Source organism: Pimephales promelas, chromosome 22 (assembly GCF_988280905.1).
Source record: "Pimephales promelas chromosome 22, fPimPro1.hap1.1, whole genome shotgun sequence".
Classification (NCBI taxonomy): domain Eukaryota; kingdom Metazoa; phylum Chordata; class Actinopteri; order Cypriniformes; family Leuciscidae; genus Pimephales; species Pimephales promelas.
The window spans coordinates 12145506-12170199 of NC_142790.1; the positions used below are offsets into that span (position 1 = coordinate 12145506).

Genomic DNA, 24694 nt, shown 5'->3' on the forward strand with positions numbered 1-24694 from the left:
TAGAGAAAAAGCATAGAATCATGGTGTAACCACTAGATGGCATGTACAGCTCTCTATATATTCCCCAGATGTTTATGAACACAGTTTTTTTTTTTTTTTTTTTTTTTGGTGGTGGTGGATTTGAATATATAGTTGAAACAATCTCAAAAACGATTTTTTATTTTAAAAAAATTGAAAAAAAATTGTGAATTTTTGTGTTTTTGTCAATTTCCGGTTCATTTCCTATTTGACACAAAGACCACAAGTGTGACTATTTTTTTTAAGACGACTTAGCATGCTCAGATCATGACCTCAATTTTTTGTGTGTGTTCACATTCACATACATAATGCCACTCTAGATGTTGTAGATGTCCTTTCCTGCAGTGTACTTTTTTTTAGAATTGTGGCCGATTTGTAGATTGCACATACAAAAATTCAGAGAATTTTTATTTATTTTTTTTGTCAATTTCCCATTCATTTCCTATGGGGGTCATTTTTGACCGAAGACCACAAGTTTGACTATTTTTTTACGGCCACTTTGCATGCCCGGATCATGACCTCAATTTTTTTTTGTATTCACATACATAAAAGCCATAAAAGTCACCAAGTTTCATAACATTCCGATGAAGCTGTGATTTTTAGAAATTCAAAACAGAAGATTTTTCGGTCAGAAGAGCACCTGAGGGTTAAACGTATTTAACATACAATTATATAATATAACAATATATCATAGTGTAATCATAAAGGATTCAGAGATGCTCAATTTGTATGAATATTTATTAAGTTATTTTGGTAACATTTTACAATAAGGTTCATTATTTAATATTATATATACCTCATTAATACCTACGTACTAATAAGTGGTAAAAAAAAGTATTGTTCATTCTTAGTTCATGTTAACTAAGGTAGTTAACTAATGAACCATATTGTAAAGAGTTACCATTATTTATTTTTTTTTAATATAAATTCAAAGGTCTATCCTTAGATAGTCATATACTAATATTATATGTCTCTTTCTTTCATCTCACGTCTTGTGTGTGTGTGCGTGTGAGAGTAGATGTTTAACATGATATTTGCAGGTCGTTATATCGTTCTTTTGATGGGCATATTCTCAGTCTACACCGGGTTGATATATAATGACTGCTTTTCCAAGTCCATCAACATGTTCGGCTCTGGATGGAGTGTGCGGCCCATGTTTTCTAAGGGAAACTGGACGTAAGTTTACAGCATAAAATCGGTGAAACAGTTTAAAAATAATACATTTTGCTTTGACAGAAGGATTTAGAGTGAAACTAATGACAAAAATCCAAAATGTGAGTTTCTTCTGTTTCTGTTTCTGTTTCTGTACGGTGTGTGCTTGTTTGTAGATTTGAGACTCTGGATGGTAACTCTGTTCTTCAGTTAAACCCTACTGTTCCTGGCGTGTTTGGTGGCCCGTATCCTCTAGGCATTGACCCGGTATGTGCTGCATCACACAAAAACACATACATACTATAGACACAGATATTAGGGCTGCACAATATTGGAAAAATCTGACACTGCTATATTATTTTTTTCTGCAAAATATACAGTAATAGAGTGCCGAAGTTACGACGTCACTCTGTAGGCCAAAACTCGCACTTCCAGTTCCCTCGCTCTAAAGTCTGGTATTTTTGAATGGGTTTTTGCTAAATCGCCTTTTCACGCTTTGATCTATGACATAGAACACACAGTTATATCCTGCTTGTAGTTTTTTTTTATTATTTATTGTGTCTGCTTGTGCTTTTTAAAACGTTATATATGCTTCAAAATGTATACATTTTGGATTAACTTGTAAAGATTATCTTGATAGACAAAACGTGTCTAAAAAACACAGACCTTATTTTTTGCGATTTTCCAAAAGTCTATAGGGAAAATGCATAGCTTTTCGATCGAGGGAACCCATGCGCCGCTAGCTTCCGAGTTGTCCTACAAAGTGACGTCATCACTTTGGCACTCTATTCGCTCACGATATGAAGAAATACAGGAGTGTTGATTTGAAAAGTCATATGGGAAAACAATGAATATAAATCAATGGTTGATTTTGTTGGGGAGTGCAAAATATAAACTTGAAAAAGCTGAAAAATTATATATATTTTTTACATGTACATGTAGGGGAGCGCGGGGCACACCCTAACGCGGGGTTAAATGTAACACGGATGTTTTACATAGTTCGTCAGGATCAAGCAGGCTGTCTTTCTACTCTTTTTCTCTCGCTGCCAGAAGACGGTCTCCCGCAAATTTGCGGAAAGTTTTGATAATATTTCGTGAAGATAATGGACAAAGAGTGTTTTGACACCATGAAAGTAATTTTTTTCATCATAGGTTTTTTTTCGGTTTCTGAGTTGGGTGTAATCTAACTTTATATTGCCTTAATCACTGTCTTGTTGGCTCAAACATAGCACCATTTTGAAACATGTCAGCAATTCCTAGCGATTGTTAGCTAGGTTTAAAATATGTAATACACAGCGGGGTTAATTCTAACACAGTGTTTCAACTAAGACGCCAAGTGTACAATGATAATCAAACGAAAACGGAGCCACACAACTTTTCAGGTTTGAGTATACATTTAACTTTGTTAGACTTTCACAAACAATGTTGGAATTTAAAATGTTTAAAATTGAGTGTAATATGAATGATAACTTGTTTATTTATTAAAAACATGCCCTGTTTTTTAATGCAATAAACCCTTTAAATTTTTATTTTAAGCTAATTTGTATTATTATGACTGTGATTATTATTAATAATATACTGTTATTATTATTAATAATAATAATTGTACATGCAGCTGCCACACACAAATCTAATTTAATTGCAATTACAATATTTTATAATTTTATTTATTATTATTTATCACAAAACTGTGCAGCCCTTTTCTATGTCTCTATCCATGATATTGATCCACAATAGAAGGATGATTGGATGAGGGAGGGATGTATGGATATCTGTCTATACAGATGCACAAACAATATCAAACTATACAAATAAAATAGTCCTGAATTACGTGTGTTACACACAAGTGTCACAACTAACCCCTCTGTCTGTTACAATTAACCCCGCATATGGGGTTAGTTGTAACATTTGCACTTCTGTCACTTTCAGTCCAACTGTACGAAAATGGTAGGTCCTAGAAAAAAACTTTAAGTGTTCATTTGTAGCAGAGATGTGTATGTTGCTTGTGTAAAAAAAATATTAATCTAACCCATATTATTTTTTAATTAATTGAGCCAAAACCAAAATGCGTTAGGTTGTGCCCCGCTCTCCCCTAACGATCAATAAATCAAACAGCACAAACGAAACATCTCTCTTCCTGTGTACTTTTACCCTGTGGTTTATGTCTAGTATTTTAAAATTTCCAAAATGCAGTTCCCCAATAGCTATCTTTAAAACTCCATTGTAAAATGAAGCATTTATCCTCAACAAATCGACAGAGATGCTGGAATAATGCTGTTCTACTAATGTTCCTCTGTTAGATCTGGAATATTGCCTCAAATAAGCTGACGTTCCTGAACTCGTTTAAGATGAAGATGTCTGTAATCCTGGGTGTAATTCACATGCTGTTTGGAGTCTCGCTGTCTCTCTTCAATCACCTGTAAGTGTGTGTCCAAATGTATGTGTGTGTGGAGCAGCTAGGGCCCTATCATACATCTGGTGTAATGCAGCGCAAGTGGTTTTTGCTAGTTTCAGCCCAACACAATTATCATTGTCACGTCCTGCACAAGGTTGTTTAAATAGTAAATGCATTTTCGCCCATTTTATGCGCCCATGGGCGTGCTGGTCTGAAAACCAGGTGTGTTCTGGTGCATTGTTGGCACGTTGCTATTTTGAGGCAACTGAAATAGACTGCGTCATTGACCAACTGAAACCTGGTCTAAAGTCAATGGAGCAATTTTTTTTTTTTGTTATTTAAAGAGCGCGTTAGTAATGTGCGCCTATAGGTGGGTCCAACCCACACATACACTTTGTCCCATAGATGGTCTACTTGCGCACTTTAAAGGAGTAGCTCTCTTTTAAAAAAAACTTTTGCTGATAATTTACACACCCCCATGTCATCCAAGATGTCCTGTTCTCCATATAATGGACTTCAATGGGAACCAAACGGTTCAAGGTCAAAAAGACAGTTTCAGTGCAAACTGCAAACTGTTCAAAGGGCTTTAAATGATTTCAGATGATGAATAAGAGTCTTATCACATGAAACAATCGCTCATTAAAAAAAAAAAAAAAACCCAAAGTTTATGTTTTATAAGCTCAAATGCTCGCCTTGCTCTGTTCTGGGATGCGCGTCCGTGACTCTCCTGTTTGAACTCGTTTATTAAAATGAACAAATCTTTTTTCGTGTCATTTGGTTCATTCAACGATGAAATGAACGAGTTGACTCGGGAAAAGATTCGTTCGTTTTGATGAATGAGTTTGAATAGGAGAGTCACGAACGTGCATCACAGAACAGAGCAAGGCGAGCATTTGAGCTTATAAAACTTAAAACTTTGTTAAAATAATTTTTTTAATGAGCGATCATTCGCTTGATAAGACCCTTATTCATCGTCTGGAATCGTTTAAAGCCCTTTGAACAGTTCGCAATTTGCACTGAAACTGTCTCTTTGCCCTTGAACCATTTGGTTCCCATTGAAGTTCATTATATGGAGAAAATCCTGGAATGTTTTCATCAAAAACCTTAATTTCTTTTCGACTGAAGAAAGAATGACATGGATATCTTGGATGACATGGGGGTGAGTAAATTATCAGCAAAAGTTTGTTTTTTTTTTAAAGTGAACTACAACCTTTAACCTTGTTCAAGAGCAGAACCGTTTCCTCGCAAGAGAAGCAGGCCAAAAACACACCCATTACTCATTAAGAGAATAGGGACAACTCTTTTAGATCATGTGCAGGGCGCCGGACATTTTTCCCGCCGTTAAATTGGCAAAGGTGGATTCGGACACGCTCTAAATGCACTTGTGCCATGTGCTTTAGACCATGCGCTTAGATAGGGCCCCTAGAGTTTTATCTACTGCTCTAACTACAGCTTTTTTCCCATGTGTCTCACAGGTACTTTAAGAAACCTCTGAATATTTTCCTGGGCTTCATCCCTGAGATTGTGTTCATGAGCAGTCTGTTTGGTTATCTGGCCCTGCTCATCTTCTACAAGTGGATTGCTTACGATGCAGCGATCTCTAAAGACGCTCCCAGTCTACTGATAGCCTTCATCAATATGTTTCTATTCAACTACAATGACCCCTCCAACAAACCTCTGTATAGTGGGCAGGTAACGCCCACATTTACACAAAACAATGGTTGTAGATAAATAGAATTGTGGTTAGAACAGGATAGAGTTCTGGTTGAATGATTGGGGGATCTCTTTCTCTGTGTTCATAGGTGGGGATTCAGTCTCTGTTGGTGGTGATAGCTTTGGCGTGTGTGCCATGCATGCTGGTGGTGAAGACTTTGGTCCTGCGCCGTCAGTACCTGTGGAGGAAGCACCTGGTATGTTTATTTTCTCTAACCAAAACCAGACAAAATTCCTTTTTCTCTTTTATTTTATGTCATTAAATCAGAGGACATGATGTGCAAACCTTGCCATTAGAATCGCCATTGGCTATTGCATTTGTACTTGCTAGTATTTATATAAATACACATGATGAATGTATAAATGACTTATGAAATATGCTTCTTTTCACAAAATGGCACATCTTTTTACAAAGATGCAATATTATTTGAAAGCTTAATGCGTTTATTTATATTTTACGGTAGAAATTATGGGCTGGGAGTGATGATGATTAACACATTTTGTCATTTTGTGTTTCTATAAAAACTAACTATATTACAAATAAAATAATACTACTAAGTAACTTTAATTTACAGTGTCCTTATTACATGTAGTTAATAATAACTATAAATTCAACCAATCCTAAACCAATCCTATCCCTATAGTAAGTACATGTATTTCATAAATATTACACAGTACTTAAATGTATAATTAGCCTACACTTTAACAATAAGAAATGCCAAATACTGAGCATATCCACTGATATCTCTAAACTGCGCTGTAAAGACAATAAACATTCAACCTGATGCACATGAAAATATCTGTACTACGCTTATTCTTAGTCTCTAACTCAGTCACTGGTGAGTGATATCTAAGAATTTAATTGCCCAGCTCAAAATGTACTCCCATATGCAAGTGATTTACTTGCAATGTAGAGGGTTAAGTGGAATGTTGAAAGGAACGCTTGTGTTATTTTATTGTCTATGACAAATATATGAACAAACTGTCCTCTGGTACTGGGGTTTGGAGTTTTATAGACTGTGAGCATTGTGTTTCCTCAGATGTTTTTAACAGCATGCCATGGGACAAAGCCAAGTACAAAATCTTTCCTGAATTTCTTCATAGATGAATGTTTGTGTGTACATTCACTGCTGTTCATAATTTTGGGATTGGTAAGATTTTTAAAAGAAGTCTCTTTTGCTCACCAAGGCTACAAAATTCTGTAAAAACAGTAATATAGTGTCATATTGTCACGGGTAAAGGTGCAGGACTGCAGGAGTGTAGGCGGAAGGAACGGGAGGAGTCCAGATTAACAATGAAGATATAAATTTAATAGGGATACAGGCAGGAAGGCAGGATAACACCGGGTAACATACAACATCGACCGACAACCATTGAGTAAAACAGAGGGAACTAAATACACAGAATAATCAAACATAATGGGGTGAGAACAGGTGAAACAGATGATGATGACGAGGAACAGGTGGCTGATGAGGGAGTGAACACGGGATAGGGTGACGAGAGGATCCTGGGAAGTGTAGTGCTGCTGACGGGACAAACAGGTGAAGACGAAGACTGTGACAGAACTCCCCCCTCCCGGGAGGCGTGACCTCACGCCGCGGAACAGAGGAAGGAGGGGGGACGAACTGGGGCCTGAGAGGGGCGTGGCCAGGGCGGAGCAGGCTGAGGGCGTGGCCAGGGCGGAGCAGGCTGAGGGCGTGGCCAGGGCGGAGCAGGCTGAGGGCGTGGCCAGGGCGGAACAGGCTGAGGGCGAGACCAGGGCGAAGCAGGCTCAGGGCGTGGCCAGGGCAGAGCAGGCTGAGGGCGTGGCCAGGGCAGAGCAGGCTGAGGGCGTGGCCAGGGCAGAGCAGGCTGAGGGCGAGACCAGGGCGGAGCAGGCTGAGGGCGTGGCCAGGGCGGAGCAGGCTGAGGGCGAGACCAGGGCGGAGCAGGCTGAGGGCGAGACCAGGGCGGAGCAGGCTGAGGGCGTGGCCATGGCGGAGCAGGCTGAGGGCGTGGCCAGGGCGAAGCAGGCTGAGGGCGAGACCAGGGCGAAGCAGGCTGAGGGCGAGACCAGGGCGAAGCAGGCTGAACGGTCTCCGGCACAGGCTGGACGGTCTCTGGCGCTGGCTGGACGGTCTGTGGCGCTGGCTGGGCGGTCTCTGGGGCTGGACTGGTCGGGCCCAGCGAAGGAGAGAGCTTGGGCTCGGAGAGACTGGACGAAACCAGCAGTGAAGAGCGTTCAGTCTCTGGAGGGCTGGACGGAACCAGCAGTGAAGAGCGTTCAGTCTCTGGAGGACTGGACGGAACCAGCAGTGAAGAGCAATCAGTCTCTGGAGGGCTGGACGGAACCAGCAGTGAAGAGCATTCAGTCTCTGGAGGGCTGGACGGAACCAGCAGTGAAGAGCATTCAGTCTCTGGGGGGCTGGACGGAACCAGCAGTGAAGAGCATTCAGTCTCTGGAGGACTGGACGGGAGCAGCAGTGAAGAGCATTCAGTCTCTGGAGGGCTGGACGGAACCAGCAGTGAAGAGCATACAGTCTCTAGAGGGCTGGACGGAACCAGCAGTGAAGAGTATACAGTCTCTAGAGGGCTGGACGGAACCAGCAGTGAAGAGTATACAGTCTCTAGAGGGCTGGACGGAACCAGCAGTGAAGAGCATTCAGTCTCTGGAGGGCTGGACGGAACCAGCAGTGAAGAGCATACTGTCTCTGGAGGGCTGGACGGAACCAGCAGTGAAGAGTATACAGTCTCTAGAGGGCTGGACGGAACCAGCAGTGAAGAGCATTCAGTCTCTGGAGGGCTGGACGGAACCAGCAGTGAAGAGCGTTCAGTCTCTGGAGGGCTGGACGGAATCAGCAGTGAAGAGCATACTGTCTCTGGAGGGCTAGACGGAACCAGCAGCGAAGAGCATACCGTCTCTGGAGGGCTAGACGGAACCAGCAGCGAAGAGCATACCGTCTCTGGAGGGCTAGACGGAACCAGCAGTGAAGAGCATACTGTCTCTGGAGGGGTAGACGGAACCAGCAGGGAAGAGCATACAGTCTCTGGGGGGCTGGACGGAACCAGCAGGGAAGAGCATACTGTCTCGAGAGGGCTAGACGGAACCAGCAGCGAAGAGCATACTGTCTCTGGAGGGCTAGACGGAACCAGCAGCGAAGAGCATACTGTCTCTGGAGGGCTAGACGGAACCAGCAGCGAAGAGCATACTGTCTCTGGAGGGCTGGACGGAACCAGCAGTGAAGAGCATACTGTCTCTGGAGGGTTAGACGGAACCAGCAGTGAAGAGCATACTGTCTCTGGAGGGCTAGACGGAACCAGCAGTGAAGAGCATACTGTCTCTGGAGGGCTAGACGGAACCAGCAGTGAAGAGCATACAGTCTCTGGGGGGCTGGACGGAACCAGCAGTGAAGAGCATACAGTCTCTGGGGGGCTGGACGGAACCAGCAGTGAAGAGCATACAGTCTCTGGGGGGCTGGACGGAACCAGCAGTGAAGAGCATACTGTCTCTGGAGGGCTGGACGGAACCAGCAGTGAAGAGCATACAGTCTCTGGGTGGCTGGACGGAACCAGCGGTGAAGAGCATTCAGTCTCTGGAGAGCTGGACGGAACCAGCGGTGAAGAGCATTCAGTCTCTGGAGAGCTGGACGGAACCAGCGGTGAAGAGCATTCAGTCTCTGGAGAGCTGGACGGAACCAGCGGTGAAGAGCATTCAGTCTCTGGAGAGCTGGACGGAACCAGCGGTGAAGAGCATTCAGTCTCTGGAGAGCTGGACGGAACCAGCGGTGAAGAGCATTCAGTCTCTGGAGAGCTGGACGGAACCAGCGGTGAAGAGCATTCAATCTCTGGAGAGCTGGACGGAACCAGCGGTGAAGAGCATTCAGTCTCTGGAGAGCTGGACGGAACCAGCGGTGAAGAGCATTCAGTCTCTGGAGACCTGGACGGAACCAGCGGTGAAGAGCATTCAATCTCTGGAGAGCTGGACGGAACCAGCGGTGAAGAGCATTCAGTCTCTGGAGAGCTGGACGGAACCAGCGGAGAGGAGCATTCAATCTCTGGAGAGCTGGACGGAACCAGCGGTGAAGAGCATTCAATCTCTGGAGAGCTGGACGGAACCAGTGGTGAAGAGCATTCAGTCTCTGGAGAGCTGGACGGAACCAGCGGTGAAGAACATTCAGTCTCTGGAGAGCTGGACAGAACCAGCGGTGACGAGCATTCAATCTCTGGAGAGCTGGACGGAACCAGCGGTGAAGAGCATTCAATCTCTGGAGAGCTGGACGGAACCAGCGGTGAAGAGCATTCAATCTCTGGAGAGCTGGACGGAACCAGCGGTGAAGAGCGTTCAGACTCTGGAGAGCTGGACGGAACCAGCAGTGAAGGGCGTTCAGTCTCAAAAGGACTGACGGTGAGCGCGGGCTCGGCAGGGCTGACGGTGAGCGCAGACTCGACAGGGCTGACGGTGAGCGCAGACTCGACAGAGCTGACGGTGAGCGCAGACTCGACAGAGCTGACGGTGAGCGCAGACTCGACAGAGCTGACGGTGAGCGCAGACTCGACAGAGCTGACGGTGAGCGCAGACTCGACAGGGCTGACGGTGAGCGCAGACTCGACAGGGCTGACGGTGAGCGCAGACTCGACAGGGCTGACGGTGAGCGCAGACTCGACAGGGCTGACGGTGAGCGCGGGCTCGGCAGGGCTGACGGTGAGCGCGGGCTCGGCAGGGCTGGACTCAGGCTGGACTGGTGTGACCGTAAGGGACGACCCACAGACCCACAGAGCCCTGTCCAAAAACTCGGGAAATGGCAGATGGAGGTCCTCGAGAAGTAGAATTTGGGCTAATGGGTCGTCCAAACCTCTCCAGAACCGTAGTCTCAGGAAATCCTCCTCCCAGTATATGTCCTGGCGTAAATGAAGATAAACCTCTACGAATTCTTCCAACGAGGCCCCATTCTGATCAAAGAGGAAAGCCTCCATCTGGTCGTCCATCTTTGTTGGTTGTGGTCGGTCGATCTGTCACGGGTAAAGGTGCAGGACTGCAGGAGTGTAGGCGGAAGGAACGGGAGGAGTCCAGATTAACAATGAAGATATAAATTTAATAGGGATACAGGCAGGAAGGCAGGATAACACCGGGTAACATACAACATCGACCGACAACCATTGAGTAAAACAGAGGGAACTAAATACACAGAATAATCAAACATAATGGGGTGAGAACAGGTGAAACAGATGATGATGACGAGGAACAGGTGGCTGATGAGGGAGTGAACACGGGATAGGGTGACGAGAGGATCCTGGGAAGTGTAGTGCTGCTGACGGGACAAACAGGTGAAGACGAAGACTGTGACACATATTATCTATATTTTCTTTTTGAATATATTTTTAAATCTAATTTATTCCAGTTTTCAGGGATGAATTTCAGCATCATTACTTTAGTCTTCAGCTGACTATGCTGACTTGCTGCTCAAGAAACATTTCTTATTATTATCATTGTTGAAAACAGTTGTGTGCAATTAGTTTTTTTTTTCATTCTTTGATTAATAGAAAGTTCAAAAGAACAGCATTTATTTGAAATATAATATTTTGTAACATTATGCTGTAACATTCATTTATTTCCAAAATTAATAAATTTGTACTGACCCCAAACTTTTGAGGCGGTAGTGTATGTTACAAAATATTTCTATTTCAGAAAAATGCCATTTTATTTTCACTTTCTATTAATCTAAGAATCCTGGGGAAAAAAAACTGTTTTCAAAATTGATAATAATAATATTAAATGTTTCTTGAGGAGAAAATCAGCATATTAGATTTATTTCTGAAGGATCATGTGACTCTGAAGACTGGAGTAATGATGATGCGAAAAAATCAGCTTTGATCACAGGAATAAATTACATTTTATAATATATTCAAATATAAAACAGTTATTTAAAATTGTAATATTATTTCACAATATTCCTGTTTGTTTGTATCATTAATCAAATGAATGTACTTTAGATTTGGTGAGCATAAGAGAACATTAAAAACATTTAAAAAGTCGTACGATCCCAAACCTTTGAACAGCAGTGTATGTCTGTTTGATAGAGTAGAATTGTGCATGTTTTTTTCATCTGTAGATAGGATCACATGAGATTGTGAAGGAAGAGTCAACTCTGGTTTGGCCCAATGGGGCACCTACCATGCTTAAAGAATTTACAACAGGAAGACTGTTTAGGATAGCTAAAAAAAAAAAAGAGAACAGGTCACAGATCATTTCCATTCAAAGGACCGTTTTAGCGCTGAGAATACTGATTATTGATGATGATATTATTATTTAAGTAAAATAGATACATTTGTAGGATTAATGTGGAAGAACACCCTAAACAACAAAGATATTTAACTTAACAAGGCTTACATTTCTAGGTTCTAATATGGTGAAATCAATTCCATCCAAATATTGTAAATCCTCCCTCAAAGTACAAAAAATACCCCAGAGATTTCAAATGTGGCAGCCAAAAGTTATGTTTGTATATTTTATGATGTTCTTTTTTATTCTATTCTATCTTGGGCTTATCGGTTGGCCCATAAAAGAAACCCTGCTAACTAACCAACTGAAAATACTGTGTTTTTTAGTTTTTTCTTCAATTCCAGCCCTTGTTTACAATTATATATCACTTATAAATGATTGTATACTAAATGAACAATAGTTATTAAGTTATTTTGGAATTAGTAAAATGTGCTTGGAAAAAAAACATGATCAGAACATCGACTTGCCTAATAATTATGCGTGGACTAAATATTTTAAAAGAATATGCTTAAAGGTTCACCCAAAACTGAAAATACTGTTATGATTTTCTCACTCTCAAGTTAATTGAACCCTGAATTATTATTTTTTCTTCTTCTGAACCCAAAAGAAGATATTTTAAAAAGAATGTTGTAACTAAACAGTTGATGGGCCCCATTGATTTCCATAGTTTTCAGGGTTTTTTTTTTTTTTTTTTTCATACTATGGGCTCATCAACTGTTTGGTTTCTGACATTCTTCAAAATATCTTCTTTTGTGTTCAGCAGAATACAGAAACTCAGGTTTGAAACAACTTGAGGGTGAGTAAATGATGACAGACTAAACATTTTTGGGTCAACTATCCCTTTAAGCGTGAACTGTAAGTAATGTTTTCAGACATTAAAATGCATGTTAATTTGAATATAAAAAAACCCAAAGGATTCTAGTTTAAATGTATGTTAAATGCAGTTAGCTGAACCGTTTTTGAACCTTTTGTGAGGGCCGGCAGCTGTGTGATTGACAGGTATAGCTCCATCGTGTTTGGTAGGTGCCCCAAGCAGCCGTACCAGACACAGCAAACACTTAGGCGGCCCATGGCATGCTGATAGCCACACAGACCTTGTTTGTATTTAGTCCCAGATGAGGGAGGCAAGACCTGCAGAGAATCTAGAAACTTTAGAGCAGACAGGCACCAGCTCACCCACCGGACTCACCCAACAGGGCACGCAGAAATTCGGTGGCGTCCGGGTCGGAAACGGGCCTACGGAGGACGAGGCGGAGATCATTGACCACGACCAGCTCTCACAGCACTCAGAGGAAGGAGATGAGGTGGGTGGAGTCTGTGATGTCAGCCAGCTCTACATTGTGTTTATTCCTTATTAATATACATAAAAATACAATCTGATCACAATCTAGTCACAGCTGAGAGATGTTTTGGTGTCACACAGAAAAACTTGACTAGAGTGACGTTTACTTGTGAGATGTTGTTGGTGGAGTGCAGTGAGATCAAGATTAATAGAAAAAAAACTATAGTTTTTAAACTACCAATTAAACGTACAACTTAGTAAATGAAAGATGGTTAAGCAATTTGTTATCCCACAATGATTTGAGAAATGTAAACAGAGGAGCAACTCCTCACAGAGACCCTGTTAGCCTGACTCATCCATTCCAAACATACCGACCACTGGAATGTGCTAAATATTTTCATCCCCTGTCTTAACTTTTGACCGTGTGTTCTATCATGTGCTGAGCAGATTAAAAACAAGATAAGGAAAATACACTTGAATGAATGAAAGCTGCTTTCTTGGTGCAATGATGTTTTAGATACTGTGAATAAAACCTGTCTCAAACATTTCCAGGTCATATATATATATATATATATATATATATATATGAAATGATATGCATAAAGACAATGAAGCCTGCTTTTAAGACCTGTATAAATTGACCATGGTAGCAAATGTTGTAAGACTTATCATTAATGCTGATTCAAATAAAACAAATATTGTACTTAATAATTTTTTACTGTAATGCTGTAAAAATTACTAAATTACAGTGATAAGAATCTAATGATAATACTTTTTGCGAGTTATGGGAATTATAATTAACTCCAAAAATAAAACCAAATGCATTACAGTTGAAATATTAAAGGTACTTAATTGTTATGAAAATAATGTCACAATACAAACAAATCTATATAACTATATATAAATAATTATACTTCTAATATATATATATATATATATATGAAGAGCTCTTTTCCAAAACGCGTTAAACGCCATTTTTAAAAAAAATGAGTTTGTCGTGTCATTCTGCTGTGGACAGAACCCTTTCACTGCTCCATCAACGTTTCATGCCAAATCGCTATATTTCCTTGTTTAAAATGTACTGCAAGATACAGTTTCTTTCCAAACCACGATAAGCGCCAGCCCTGTTTTTAGCCTAAACACGATAAATCCTCAAATTCAATGAGCGCTCTACACAATCCAGCACGGCGGCACTCTGAACAGAGGTTTATTATGTTCATTTATTCCTCAAAATGAGTCCTAGTTTTCTAGTCGACTAGTAGTAGATCATTTAAGCCATTTGTATTATCAGTAATCACATATATTGATTTAATTAAATGGGAGAGAAACCATATGAGCGTTTTTAATTGCCTATTCCGCATTTCAACGTATGCATAAAGCTTGCCACAAAGAACCGGCAAAAAGTAATGATTATGCATGAAACATTTGAATTGTTTATTAATAAACTAGTGTTTTCTGTCAGTGTCAGCAACAAAGATAAAGTTGATGATGCTTACTCGCCATCTTCGCAGTGAACGCGCATAGGCCTATAGAAACGCATACTTCGAATTAGCCTACATACGCAGAGAGTTGCCAATTTATTTTAGTTTTTAATTGTTTTGTTTAAAAGTAGATATTTAAAGCTTTCTGTAGCTTAGTTCTCAGGCCTGTGTGAGGCAAGCATTGCGGTGTTTCGGTTCATATTATGAGACGCGCTCCGGTTCACCTGCGCGCCTCTGTGTCCTGATTATATTGTCTGATATTTACTTCTAATGTATTAATCCAGTCAATTTGTCGATGAAACATTTATTAAAATGAAGATACAATTTATATGAAACGAAATTTACAAGCTTTCTACAAAACAAAACTTAATAAGTGGTCAAAATCATGTCTGACGCACTCCAAATATTTTCCGATATTGGGCAGCTTTTGAATGTTGATCCTTTCTTACTCATCTCATGCGGTTCCCTTTTCATAGCCTACTCAACATAGATGAAATAATAAAAATAAGTAATGTAATATTATTAAAAACAAATGTGAAACGTATATTTTATGTTTATTTTGTTTTTTGTTTTTTTTTTTACTTATATTTAAGCGTCATGCTGCTCCGCTTTGCTCACATGTTATGTAGCCTGTGTGTGTGTGCATGCGCTGGAGGGGTGCCCATCCCTTTTTTGAATATCGTTATCATTTATTGATCATTTTTAATAATTCGTTTTTTTTTTCATGCATATGTTGAAATTGGTACTATTTGTTTGAGGTTTGACTCTTTACTAAAAATGACTTTACTAAAAATGATACAAAAAATGGATGGATTTATAGCGTTTTGGAAAAAAATAAAATTAACTTTTAAATTATCATTAACAATATTGTTGTTTGATTTAATAATTATTGTTCAAAATGTTCAGACTGAACCAATAAAACATTTAAACAGGATAATTTGAATATTCACAAAATGTGTGGGTCTAGGTAAAAAATGTAGTTTTCCTGAAAACTATTGAAATGGATTTATAGCGTTTTGGAAAAGAGCTCTTCATATATATATATATATATATATATATATATATATATATATATATAATAATTAGTGCTGTCAAACAATTAAAATATTTAATCGCCATTAATCGCATTAATGTCATAGTTAACTCGCGATTAATCTGACATTTTTATCTATTCTAAATGTCTCTTGATTTCTTTTTGTCACATTATTTTTTCCCATTTTAATGCTCTTATCAACATGGGAAAGTGTATCGGCTTGCTTTGTGCAAATGTTTTAAATTGAAAACAACATTGTCATATACTGTTCAATTTCACACTAAAACATTCTCACTTGAAGCAAATAATCTTTCACACAATGTAACATTGTCCATCAATAAAAGGGTGAACGAAATACTGACGAGGGTCTGAATTGACGAGGGGGTGGAGAATTCGCAAATTTGCCTGAAAACGCAAATTTGTGAAATCTGGTTTCAAAGTGAATTAAAAAAAAAACTATACAGTTATCGTTTCTGTGTAAGCTACAAAAACGTGAATTTGTGAAAGCTGTGACGTCATACGAATGAGTATTACGTGTTCAGTCCATAGGTGTGTAGTGTGTCTTTACAAAGTACCATCGCCAACTACTGGCCTGACATAATACAGCGTTTTTAGTCATTTTCGCAGATCCGCGTGAACATGGATCGTTTTGACACCAAAAAACACAAAGAAAAAACGTTTGTGTTTTTAATACATCGTTGTCGTGTAAACAAACCCTTAGCCAACTAGATTTTATTTGTGGGCAAGATAAAGGGCGATAACTTGTTATTTTGAACAACACATTCATATACATTATTATGGAGTGTTTTTTTTTATTTATTTATGAATAGTCCATCTTGTTAGCAGATGCTATTTGCACAAACTTCGCGCAAACTTTGTCTGATTGAGAAGACAAAATTAAAAAAATAACGTGATAACAGGAGAAGTGGTGTGGAGAGATCGGTGGTTGGCATTAGTTTTTGACATGACTGACCTTTTTCTGAACTCATTCTTCTCCCTTTTCCCATCGCATGCAGCTTAGAAAGATGTTCATTTTACATTAAAAAAAGAAAATATTCGAAAATGGAAATTATATTTCAAAAAGTGGAAACAAAATGCCTTACGGGCATTCGATAGTGGGAAATACGGGTTGAATTTAATTGGCCTTGAATTGAAATTTGATGTGGTGTCCACATCAACTGTGACACGTACAGCTCATTTTATCATACTCAAAACCATGACTCCCTTTTTGGACCTTCGAGGACACCTTTACTTTCCATATTGAATCTGCTTCAATATGGTTAGGGGTATTTGTATAGGGGAGGGCTTTAGGGAGAGGGACACGTGATAGCCAAATAAGGCAGCATCCTTTATTAATGTAATCATCAGGGTTCGTACATTTGGAAAAAAAAACTGGAAAAGTTATCGAATTTGAAAAATGCAAATTCCAGGCCTGGAAAGGTTTTGAAAAAAATAAAAAGACCCAGAAAGTTTTGGAAAAGTCATTGAATTTTTTTTTTTATTCATTTTTTAACACAGCATAATATGTGATTTATACAATAACTGTTTTAATAAAAAAAATATATAATTCACGTTGTCTTAACGTTCTTATATTTGGGTGGCATAACGTTCAGTTCACTTCCGATTCACTCATTTGTTGGATGCATTATCATATACACTGAATATGTTATTATTATTGCATAATGTTTTATATTATTACAATACACTGAGATTATAATACACAATACACTGTATAAATTTCATTTAACTACTATTTCCATCTATCACTATTTCCACTTAAAGTCGGCATGAAAAGGAAGTTGAGATTGTCATTTTTTCCTTGATGTGATGTATATCTGAGTGAAACGGCTTCTGAAATTCGAAAAAAAAATGTAGGGCGGGGCTTGATTTCGTCCTTCGGGAATTGATTGGATCGTTGGAGGTTGGGCGTTGCAAACAAAATGGAGGCAGATTTAAATGCGATTCTCTGAGAGGCGGTGCACTGATAGCCACACCCTCATAGGATCTGGCCGCACCCTTTCGCCATGGCACATGACCGAAAGAGAACAGAGGTCGCTTCGAGGGGAGAGGGAACGGTAATGTCTTTGATTAAAGATTATAAGGGTATATGAATTTTAAAAAAAAATAATGAAATGCACAGATAAAGTATTTATAATAAACACTAAAATATTACATATAAAAAGAAGATTTGTCAAATTTGATTTCATGCCGACTTTAATCTAAAACAGCATTTCTAAAATCTAAAATAGTCTTCTATTTGCACTTAGTGCTAAGAAAATACTTTTTGTTGCTATGTACACTTAGTGTACATAGCAACTGCCGTTATTTGCACTTTGTGCAAATAGTTGCTTCCTTTTTTATTATTAAATGTTAGTGTCATCACTTGATGTGTGGTCTGTTTAAGACACAGTGGAAGCAGTAAGTTAGCCAAATGGGGATTCAATCATTTTGGAATGCAATGTAGTTTTGAAACTGTTTTGAAAAAGTAATTATTTATGGCCATCATAATTTAACCTTTCTGTAATTTATGATTATGATGAACATTATGAGTTATGACTGAGTCTTGGGTATTATCCACACATGGCATTGATTGTTTGTGGTGTAAGATAATTGCGTAGATCCTTATCTACTGAGATGGGAAAGTGAGTGCAAACACACGGACATGATCCTGCATGCACAAATAATCTGAATATTGTATAGCAGTCTATTAGTATAAGTGCAGTAGAATGCTATACACATACAGTACATCACACACCCACTTAAGTGTTCTAACAGATTGCAGTTTTTATTTGTCTGATCTGTAACCTTTGATCTGCCTTTCAGTGGTATCCATTAAAATGTATCACTATTAATTCCACAGTAATTGAATTAGAAACATTGATACTATTCTTTCTGATTTGTTTATCTAAAACTCTTTTCTCTTCTTTTCAAGCATTCGGAGGAAGAACCGGTAAGAAACATTTCTGTATTGTTATATTTGCATACAATCTTTCTCATGTTTCATTTATTCATAAAAAGGATTTATAATAAATATTCATTCAAACAAAATTGTAATGATTTATAAAAATGAACAGCTTCTCATAATTATAGACACACTTTAAATATAAAATAAACTCAAAGAATTTAAGTAATTTTCTCAAAATGTAAATCTCTTTCAAAAACTTGTTCAATCAAAAGTGTAAACATTGTTTCTGGTTCTGACTAAAAACTGAGAAAAGTCTGTTTGCATCCCGCAGTACTACAATACACACATCCCTGCAAGTTACACTTCCCGCAAAGAATAAATTATGTAATGGATGTGGATGTCATGAAACCTAATCTCAATCAAATTTACTCTAGAGTTTCATAATTTAAATTCTTAAAAAAATTGTGAAAACAAGCAAAAGGATTTCCGCCATCAGTGTGATCTAGAGAATGTGATTGAATGCCTTATCAGTGGGTGGCAATAGTGAAGAGAAAAAAATGATAGATGAATGGAAAGATCATTCTTGGATACACTTCCCTGCTGTTTCTTAGTGAGACAGTTATTTCTACACTCAATTGTTAAAATTATGTAGTCTGCTTGATATCGTGTTAATACAAACTATGAGTCACTCAATAGCCTTGGACTTCAGGTTCCTTTGATATCCTGATAACACACCTCTGTTATAGAACAATGAGAGTGTTACGTCAGGTTTTCCATGATGGCTTTTGGGCCGTTCGGCATGCTAGACAAAAGAGTCAAGTGGAAAAGGGAAACCAGCCCCTGCCAAGCCAAACTTCACAAGTAATGATCAGTCCTGTGTTTTCCCTCGTGATAAACACACCTGACATCAACGTTCCCTCAATTGTATTGCTAATGTTGCCAAGTAAGCCCTATTTCTATTGGACAGAAACTTTGACCACCTGAGCAGGAACATCCTGGACATATTGATGGACTCCAGCTGAAGTGCTGTCCATATAGTAAGGCTATGTTCGGATTCCAGTTTATCATAAATATGCAGGCGTGCATAAGTATGTAAACTCTCCTAAAGGATTATTAGGAACACCTGTTCAATTTCTCATTAATGCAATTATCTAATCAACCAATCATAGGCAGTTGCTTCAATGCTTTTAGGGGTGTGGTCCTGGGCAAGACAATCTCCTGAACTCCAAACTGAATGTCAGAATGGGAAAGAAAGGTGATTTAAGCAATTTTGAGCGTGGAATGGTTGTTGGTGCCAGACGGGCCGGTCTGAGTATTTCACAATCGGCTCATTTACTAGGATTTTCACACACAACCATTTCTAGGGTTTACAAAGAATGGTGTGAAAAGGGAAAAACATCCTGTATGCGGCAGTACTGTGGGCGAAAATACCTTGTTGATGCTAGAGGTCAGAGGAGAATGGGCCGACTGATTCAAGCTGATAGAAGAGCAACTTTGACTGGAATAACCACTCGTTACAACCGAGGTATGCAGCAAAGCATTTGTGAAGCCACAACACACACAACCTTGAGGAGGATGGGCTACAACAGCAGAAGACCCCACCGGGTATCACTCATGTCCTCTACAAATAGGAAAAAGAGGTTACAATTTGCAAGAGCTCACTATAATTGGACAGTTGAAGACTGGAAAAATGTTGCCTGGTCTGATGAGTCTCCATTTCTGTTGAGACATTCAGATGGTATTGTATTGGTATTGGATGGTATTCAGATGGTAGAGTCAGAATTTGGTGTAAACAGAATGAGAACATGGATCCATCATGCCTTGTTACCACTGTGCAGGCTGATGGTGGTGATGTAATGGTGTGTGGGATGTTTTCTTGGCACACTTTAGGCCCCTTAGTGCCAATTGGGCATCGTTTAAATGCCACGGCCAACCTGAGCATTGTTTCTGACCATGTCCATCCCTTTATGGCCACCATGTACCCATCATCTGATGGCTACTTCCAACAGGATAATGCACCATGTCACAAAGCTTGAATCATTTCAAATTGGTTTCTTGAACATGACAATGAGTTCACTGTACTAAAATGGCCCCACAGTCACCAGATCTCAACCCAATAGAGCATCTTTGGGATGTGGTGGAATGGGAGCTTCGTGCCCTGGATGTGCATCCCACAAATCGCCATCAACTGCAAGACACTATCCTATCAATATAGGCCAACATTTCTAAAGAATGCTTTCAGCACCTTGTTGAATCAATGCCACATAGAAATAAGGCAGTTCTGAAGGCCAAAGGTGGTCAAACACAGTATTAGTATGGTGTTCCTAATAATCCTTTAGGTGAGTTTATATAGTATATAGCACTCTGAATTTCCATCCATCCTGTCTCCAGTGTCCAAACTGCTTTTCAGGGTCTTGGGATGCAGGTTCATTGCAACCTTCTACTTTTATTATGAAATTAACTTAATTAAAGACTCTTCACAGAACAATGGTTGTGTATATACACCGCCCATAACTTGACAAAAGAGGATCTGTGATCTTTATAACAAATGTGGAAGAAAAAAGACAGGAAACAGATCACTGACATCACACTCCTCACAGTTCTATTGTTCTCAACACTAATGACTCAATGCAGCTTAAACAATATGAAAATATTATGATGGAAAGTGAAGATGAATTAAGGAAAAGACAGTTTTCCTTCTAATGCTCGTTTATCATTTTAGAATCTGAAAACACTTCACTGGCCAAGTATGCGCATATTCGCGAAAAAACATTTACTTCAGTTAAGAAGCTTCCAGTACTTGCAGAAGTTCAAGAGCAGAATATTAAAAGAATATATGCACAGAAAAACACACAATATATGTTCAGCTGTGTGCAAATGGAAGTGTGTGGATAATCAGTATTTGAATAACAAATATAGCACGTAAAAATATTACACTACGTTCCTCAAACAGTGTAGTGTGGCATTAGCAATGTAATGAGTCTGGTTCCCAGGCAATGTATGAACTGAGAATGTTAATTCAAGCATTTTCCGACGTTTCAGTGTGTGGACGAGAAACTTTTGGAAAATGCTTGATAAACACGTGCCGACAGAGAGCATTTTGAAACGAAACAGGTTTCAAATGTATCCGGATTAATGTAGAAGTAGCCTGAAGAGACATGATGGCTTTATAAGATAAACGCATGGCAAACAAAAGCACCAAGTACAAATTTCCTACATTCATAGATCAATATTGACTCTATCCGGGTTTTCTCTTTTTGTCTGCAGTTTAACTTTGGAGATATGGCTGTTCATCAGGCCATTCACACTATAGAGTACTGCTTGGGCTGCATCTCCAACACGGCCTCGTACCTGCGGCTCTGGGCCCTTAGTTTGGCTCATGCTCGTAAGTGCACACACACTCACACACACAAATATCCACAGCATATCCACTGGCTTGTTGAAATATACCTTTCTCTTTTTCTGTATATCAGAGTTATCTGAGGTTCTTTGGGGAATGGTGATGCGCCTTGGGTTGTCCTCTCGGAGTGGTGGCGGATTCTTTGGCTTGTCGATCATTTTCTCTGCTTTTGCTACACTAACAGTGTGCATCTTACTCATCATGGAGGGACTGTCTGCATTCCTGCATGCTCTGCGCTTGCATTGGTGAGATACTGATTTAGGCAGTGTGACCACATATAAATAAAACACTAAATTAATTTTAAATTCAAACAATTGATCTAATTTGTGTTGATTTTATGAAGACTTCACTCTAAAATAGCACCTGAGCTATATGTCTTGTTCAGTCATGAAACTCTATCTTGGGGCCCATTTAAATCTTGGCCCTCCCGGGAGCGGTTCAGCGAAGAGGAGGCGTGTTCAGGCACATATGTTCTCTGGTGCTATTTTACAGTTTCAGAAAACAATTCCACCACAGACCAGCAAAAACCTAGTCTAAAGTCAGTGTCTTTTAAAGGGATAGTTCACTTTGAATGTATTTTTTTGATATGTTTTAGCTTACCTCAAGGGCATTTTTACCTCTTGTAATCACAGTCACGTCCAAGTACTCTCAGGGCGAGGGCGCTTCTGTCTGCGCAAGCGTGCCGGAAAGCCCCGGAAGTGATCTCTCGCGCGAGATTGTTTACACAGAGATTTTAGAAGTGTTACCCTTCACTGTGAAGATCTAAACATATTTAGATACACAGGAAATTGCAGTGGAAGACGATTTCGATATATCAACAGGCAACGTTGTTGTTGTTTTTTCGCAACCGCGCAAGAGATCACTTCCGGAGGTTTCCGGCGCTTGCGCAGGCTGAAGAATAATTACGCGTCACAGAACACAGATTGTTTCAATAGCAACTGGAGTTTATAACTGCAGCTGCAGTGATGCGATGACTTTACCAATCAGCGATTGGCTCTCTTATTTAGAAGGTGGGACTTATTCCACCATATTGTGCGCTGCACATTCTCCCATTCATAAGTAATATGAGTGTCTTACTTTATATAAAATCTTTAATCTAGTCCAATAAGACCAAATGCATTAATATTGTCATATCCATTAAAATGCCAAATCTATGTTGTCATGATTGAAATTATGTTATCAAAAAATCTATGGATGAATGGAGCAGAACAGCTAAGAGGATTAGTCTCTTCTATAACTGTTTTTTTTTATCGCTCTATCCTCGCCATACTTTTCTGTTAATATTTGAAAGTCTAGATTATGTCATTCTGAAATGTTCTACAGAGGTAAAGAGTGTGAAGAGGAATGGTAAACATATCACTTCCTCTTAAGAATAACTTTTATGTCCTGATAACTGATTTTATTTTATTATTGCAAGGCAGAACTGCCTTTCCATTGCCCAAACATTCAGCTTAGGGTTTGTTCTAAACCCTTGACTCTAGGCATTAAACTTTTGCAATTTATTCCACTCAAGCTGCATAAAGAGATTCTAATAAAGCAAAAATCCACACTGTTTGTGTGTTCTGTGATGTACGGTATTACTCCGCCGTCGGAAACGGAAATGGGGTTGTTTGTATTCTTTCTGTAGTCTTATGCAGTCGCGGTATCGTAGGCTACACTATACAAGTGGTTCGCTTGCAATTGGCAAAGGCGCATTATCGCCACCAACTGGGCTGGAGTGTCTATTATTCAAGCTCTCAACGGAAGAATGTACGGTTGTTAGGCGTTCGGAAAAATAGGTCTACAGTTTTACTAAGAATGGTAAAACACCTGTTGAAAAGCATCTTTTGCAGTGATTTTTGGGTGAGCATGTCAATGAACACCCCAGACCACTCTGAGTTTCACGTCTTTGTAAACTAAAGTTTTATGTGTTTTATGAAGGATTGTTCCTGTGCACCTATGCTACCATTGTAGAGGTGTGGGGGTGCCACCACAGAATCCGAAAATTCTCGGGACAGCAGCATTTGTCTAAAAAACAATCTTAACCATTCTGTCTCATCAGAAACGATGTTAAAACAGGGCTTTAATTGTAAAATACCAAACTTGTCCTTTAATGCAAAAGCATTTTCCAGTTTCCTTTAAGTTTTAAAAGCTTCTGGATATATACAGCATAAATGGAACAGCAATAACTTTGTTCTCGTTGACTAACCCCCCGAGGAACCTTGCAAATCCTCAGAAAAGCCCTTGTCATGCACACAATCACTCATTCACAGCTTTCTGTTTAATTTCAAAAGTTTTGACTGGACATTACCTTCCTAAAAATCTCAACCTTCAGTTCAAAAATATGTTCTCTACACTGCAAATCTAAACACTCTTATCTATGAGCCGCTGATAGTGACGGAATGTGTGATTACAGCTTATTTTCACTCCTTATCCTCGGATAAACCTGTAGAAATTGAAAAATGTTCCAACAATAGACAAAGTATGAGAAATGGCCCAGATAACAATGATATGCTTAATGATATGAAAGTTTTAAAAAGGCAAAAATGCTTATATGAAAAAATAATTCAATATAATCTTTGCAAGAAGAACTTTCTGCATGGATGTCAAAAGAGTGCTTTGTGTGTTTGTTTAACTTGTCTATAATGTGTAATATTTGATTATACAGGATTTGAACTGATACACTGTAAAATCCAACAGTTGTTCTAACTTTACTTAATGATGTAACTTAATTGTAAAGATCTAGTGATGTGTACTATTCACATACTCTGCCTTAGTTACTCAGAGAACCTAAGTTTAAAGTAATTGATTGATTTGAGTGCCTTTTTGTCAAGCAGAGAAAAGGAGTTTTTGAGGCGGGGCAATTCTTAACCGTTTCACACGTACGACCCAAGCGTGCCGCACAAGCCCTCAAAAGTGAAGCCAAAACGTCTCGATCGCCCCCCTGTGACCGGTCCTAGTATAGCTCATAACCCCCGCCTCCCCATGTTATTCAATGGGACGCGAGACCAACTAAACAATTAAATTACACTTCACATATCCTTTTTCCAAAGATAGTTTCTGTCATTTACTGTAGT

The 24694-nt window shown here is 39.4% G+C and overlaps 1 protein-coding gene across 3 annotated transcripts in view; it reads left to right on the top strand.

Moving 5' to 3' along the window:
- Nucleotides 1-24694, top strand: part of atp6v0a1b (ATPase H+ transporting V0 subunit a1b) — a 45359-nt gene that overhangs the window by 13330 nt on the left and 7335 nt on the right. For 2 of the 3 annotated variants that reach the window (XM_039666614.2, XM_039666615.2), the window contains exons 13-21: nt 1037-1194; nt 1347-1437; nt 3471-3589; nt 5041-5257; nt 5368-5475; nt 12647-12841; nt 18266-18283; nt 21506-21623; nt 21712-21883. In XM_039666614.2, the coding sequence (XP_039522548.1) occupies nt 1037-1194; nt 1347-1437; nt 3471-3589; nt 5041-5257; nt 5368-5475; nt 12647-12841; nt 18266-18283; nt 21506-21623; nt 21712-21883 (1196 nt within the window). The remainder of the gene's footprint in view (nt 1-1036; nt 1195-1346; nt 1438-3470; nt 3590-5040; nt 5258-5367; nt 5476-12646; nt 12842-18265; nt 18284-21505; nt 21624-21711; nt 21884-24694) is intronic. The other variant, XM_039666616.2, reaches the window with a different exon arrangement.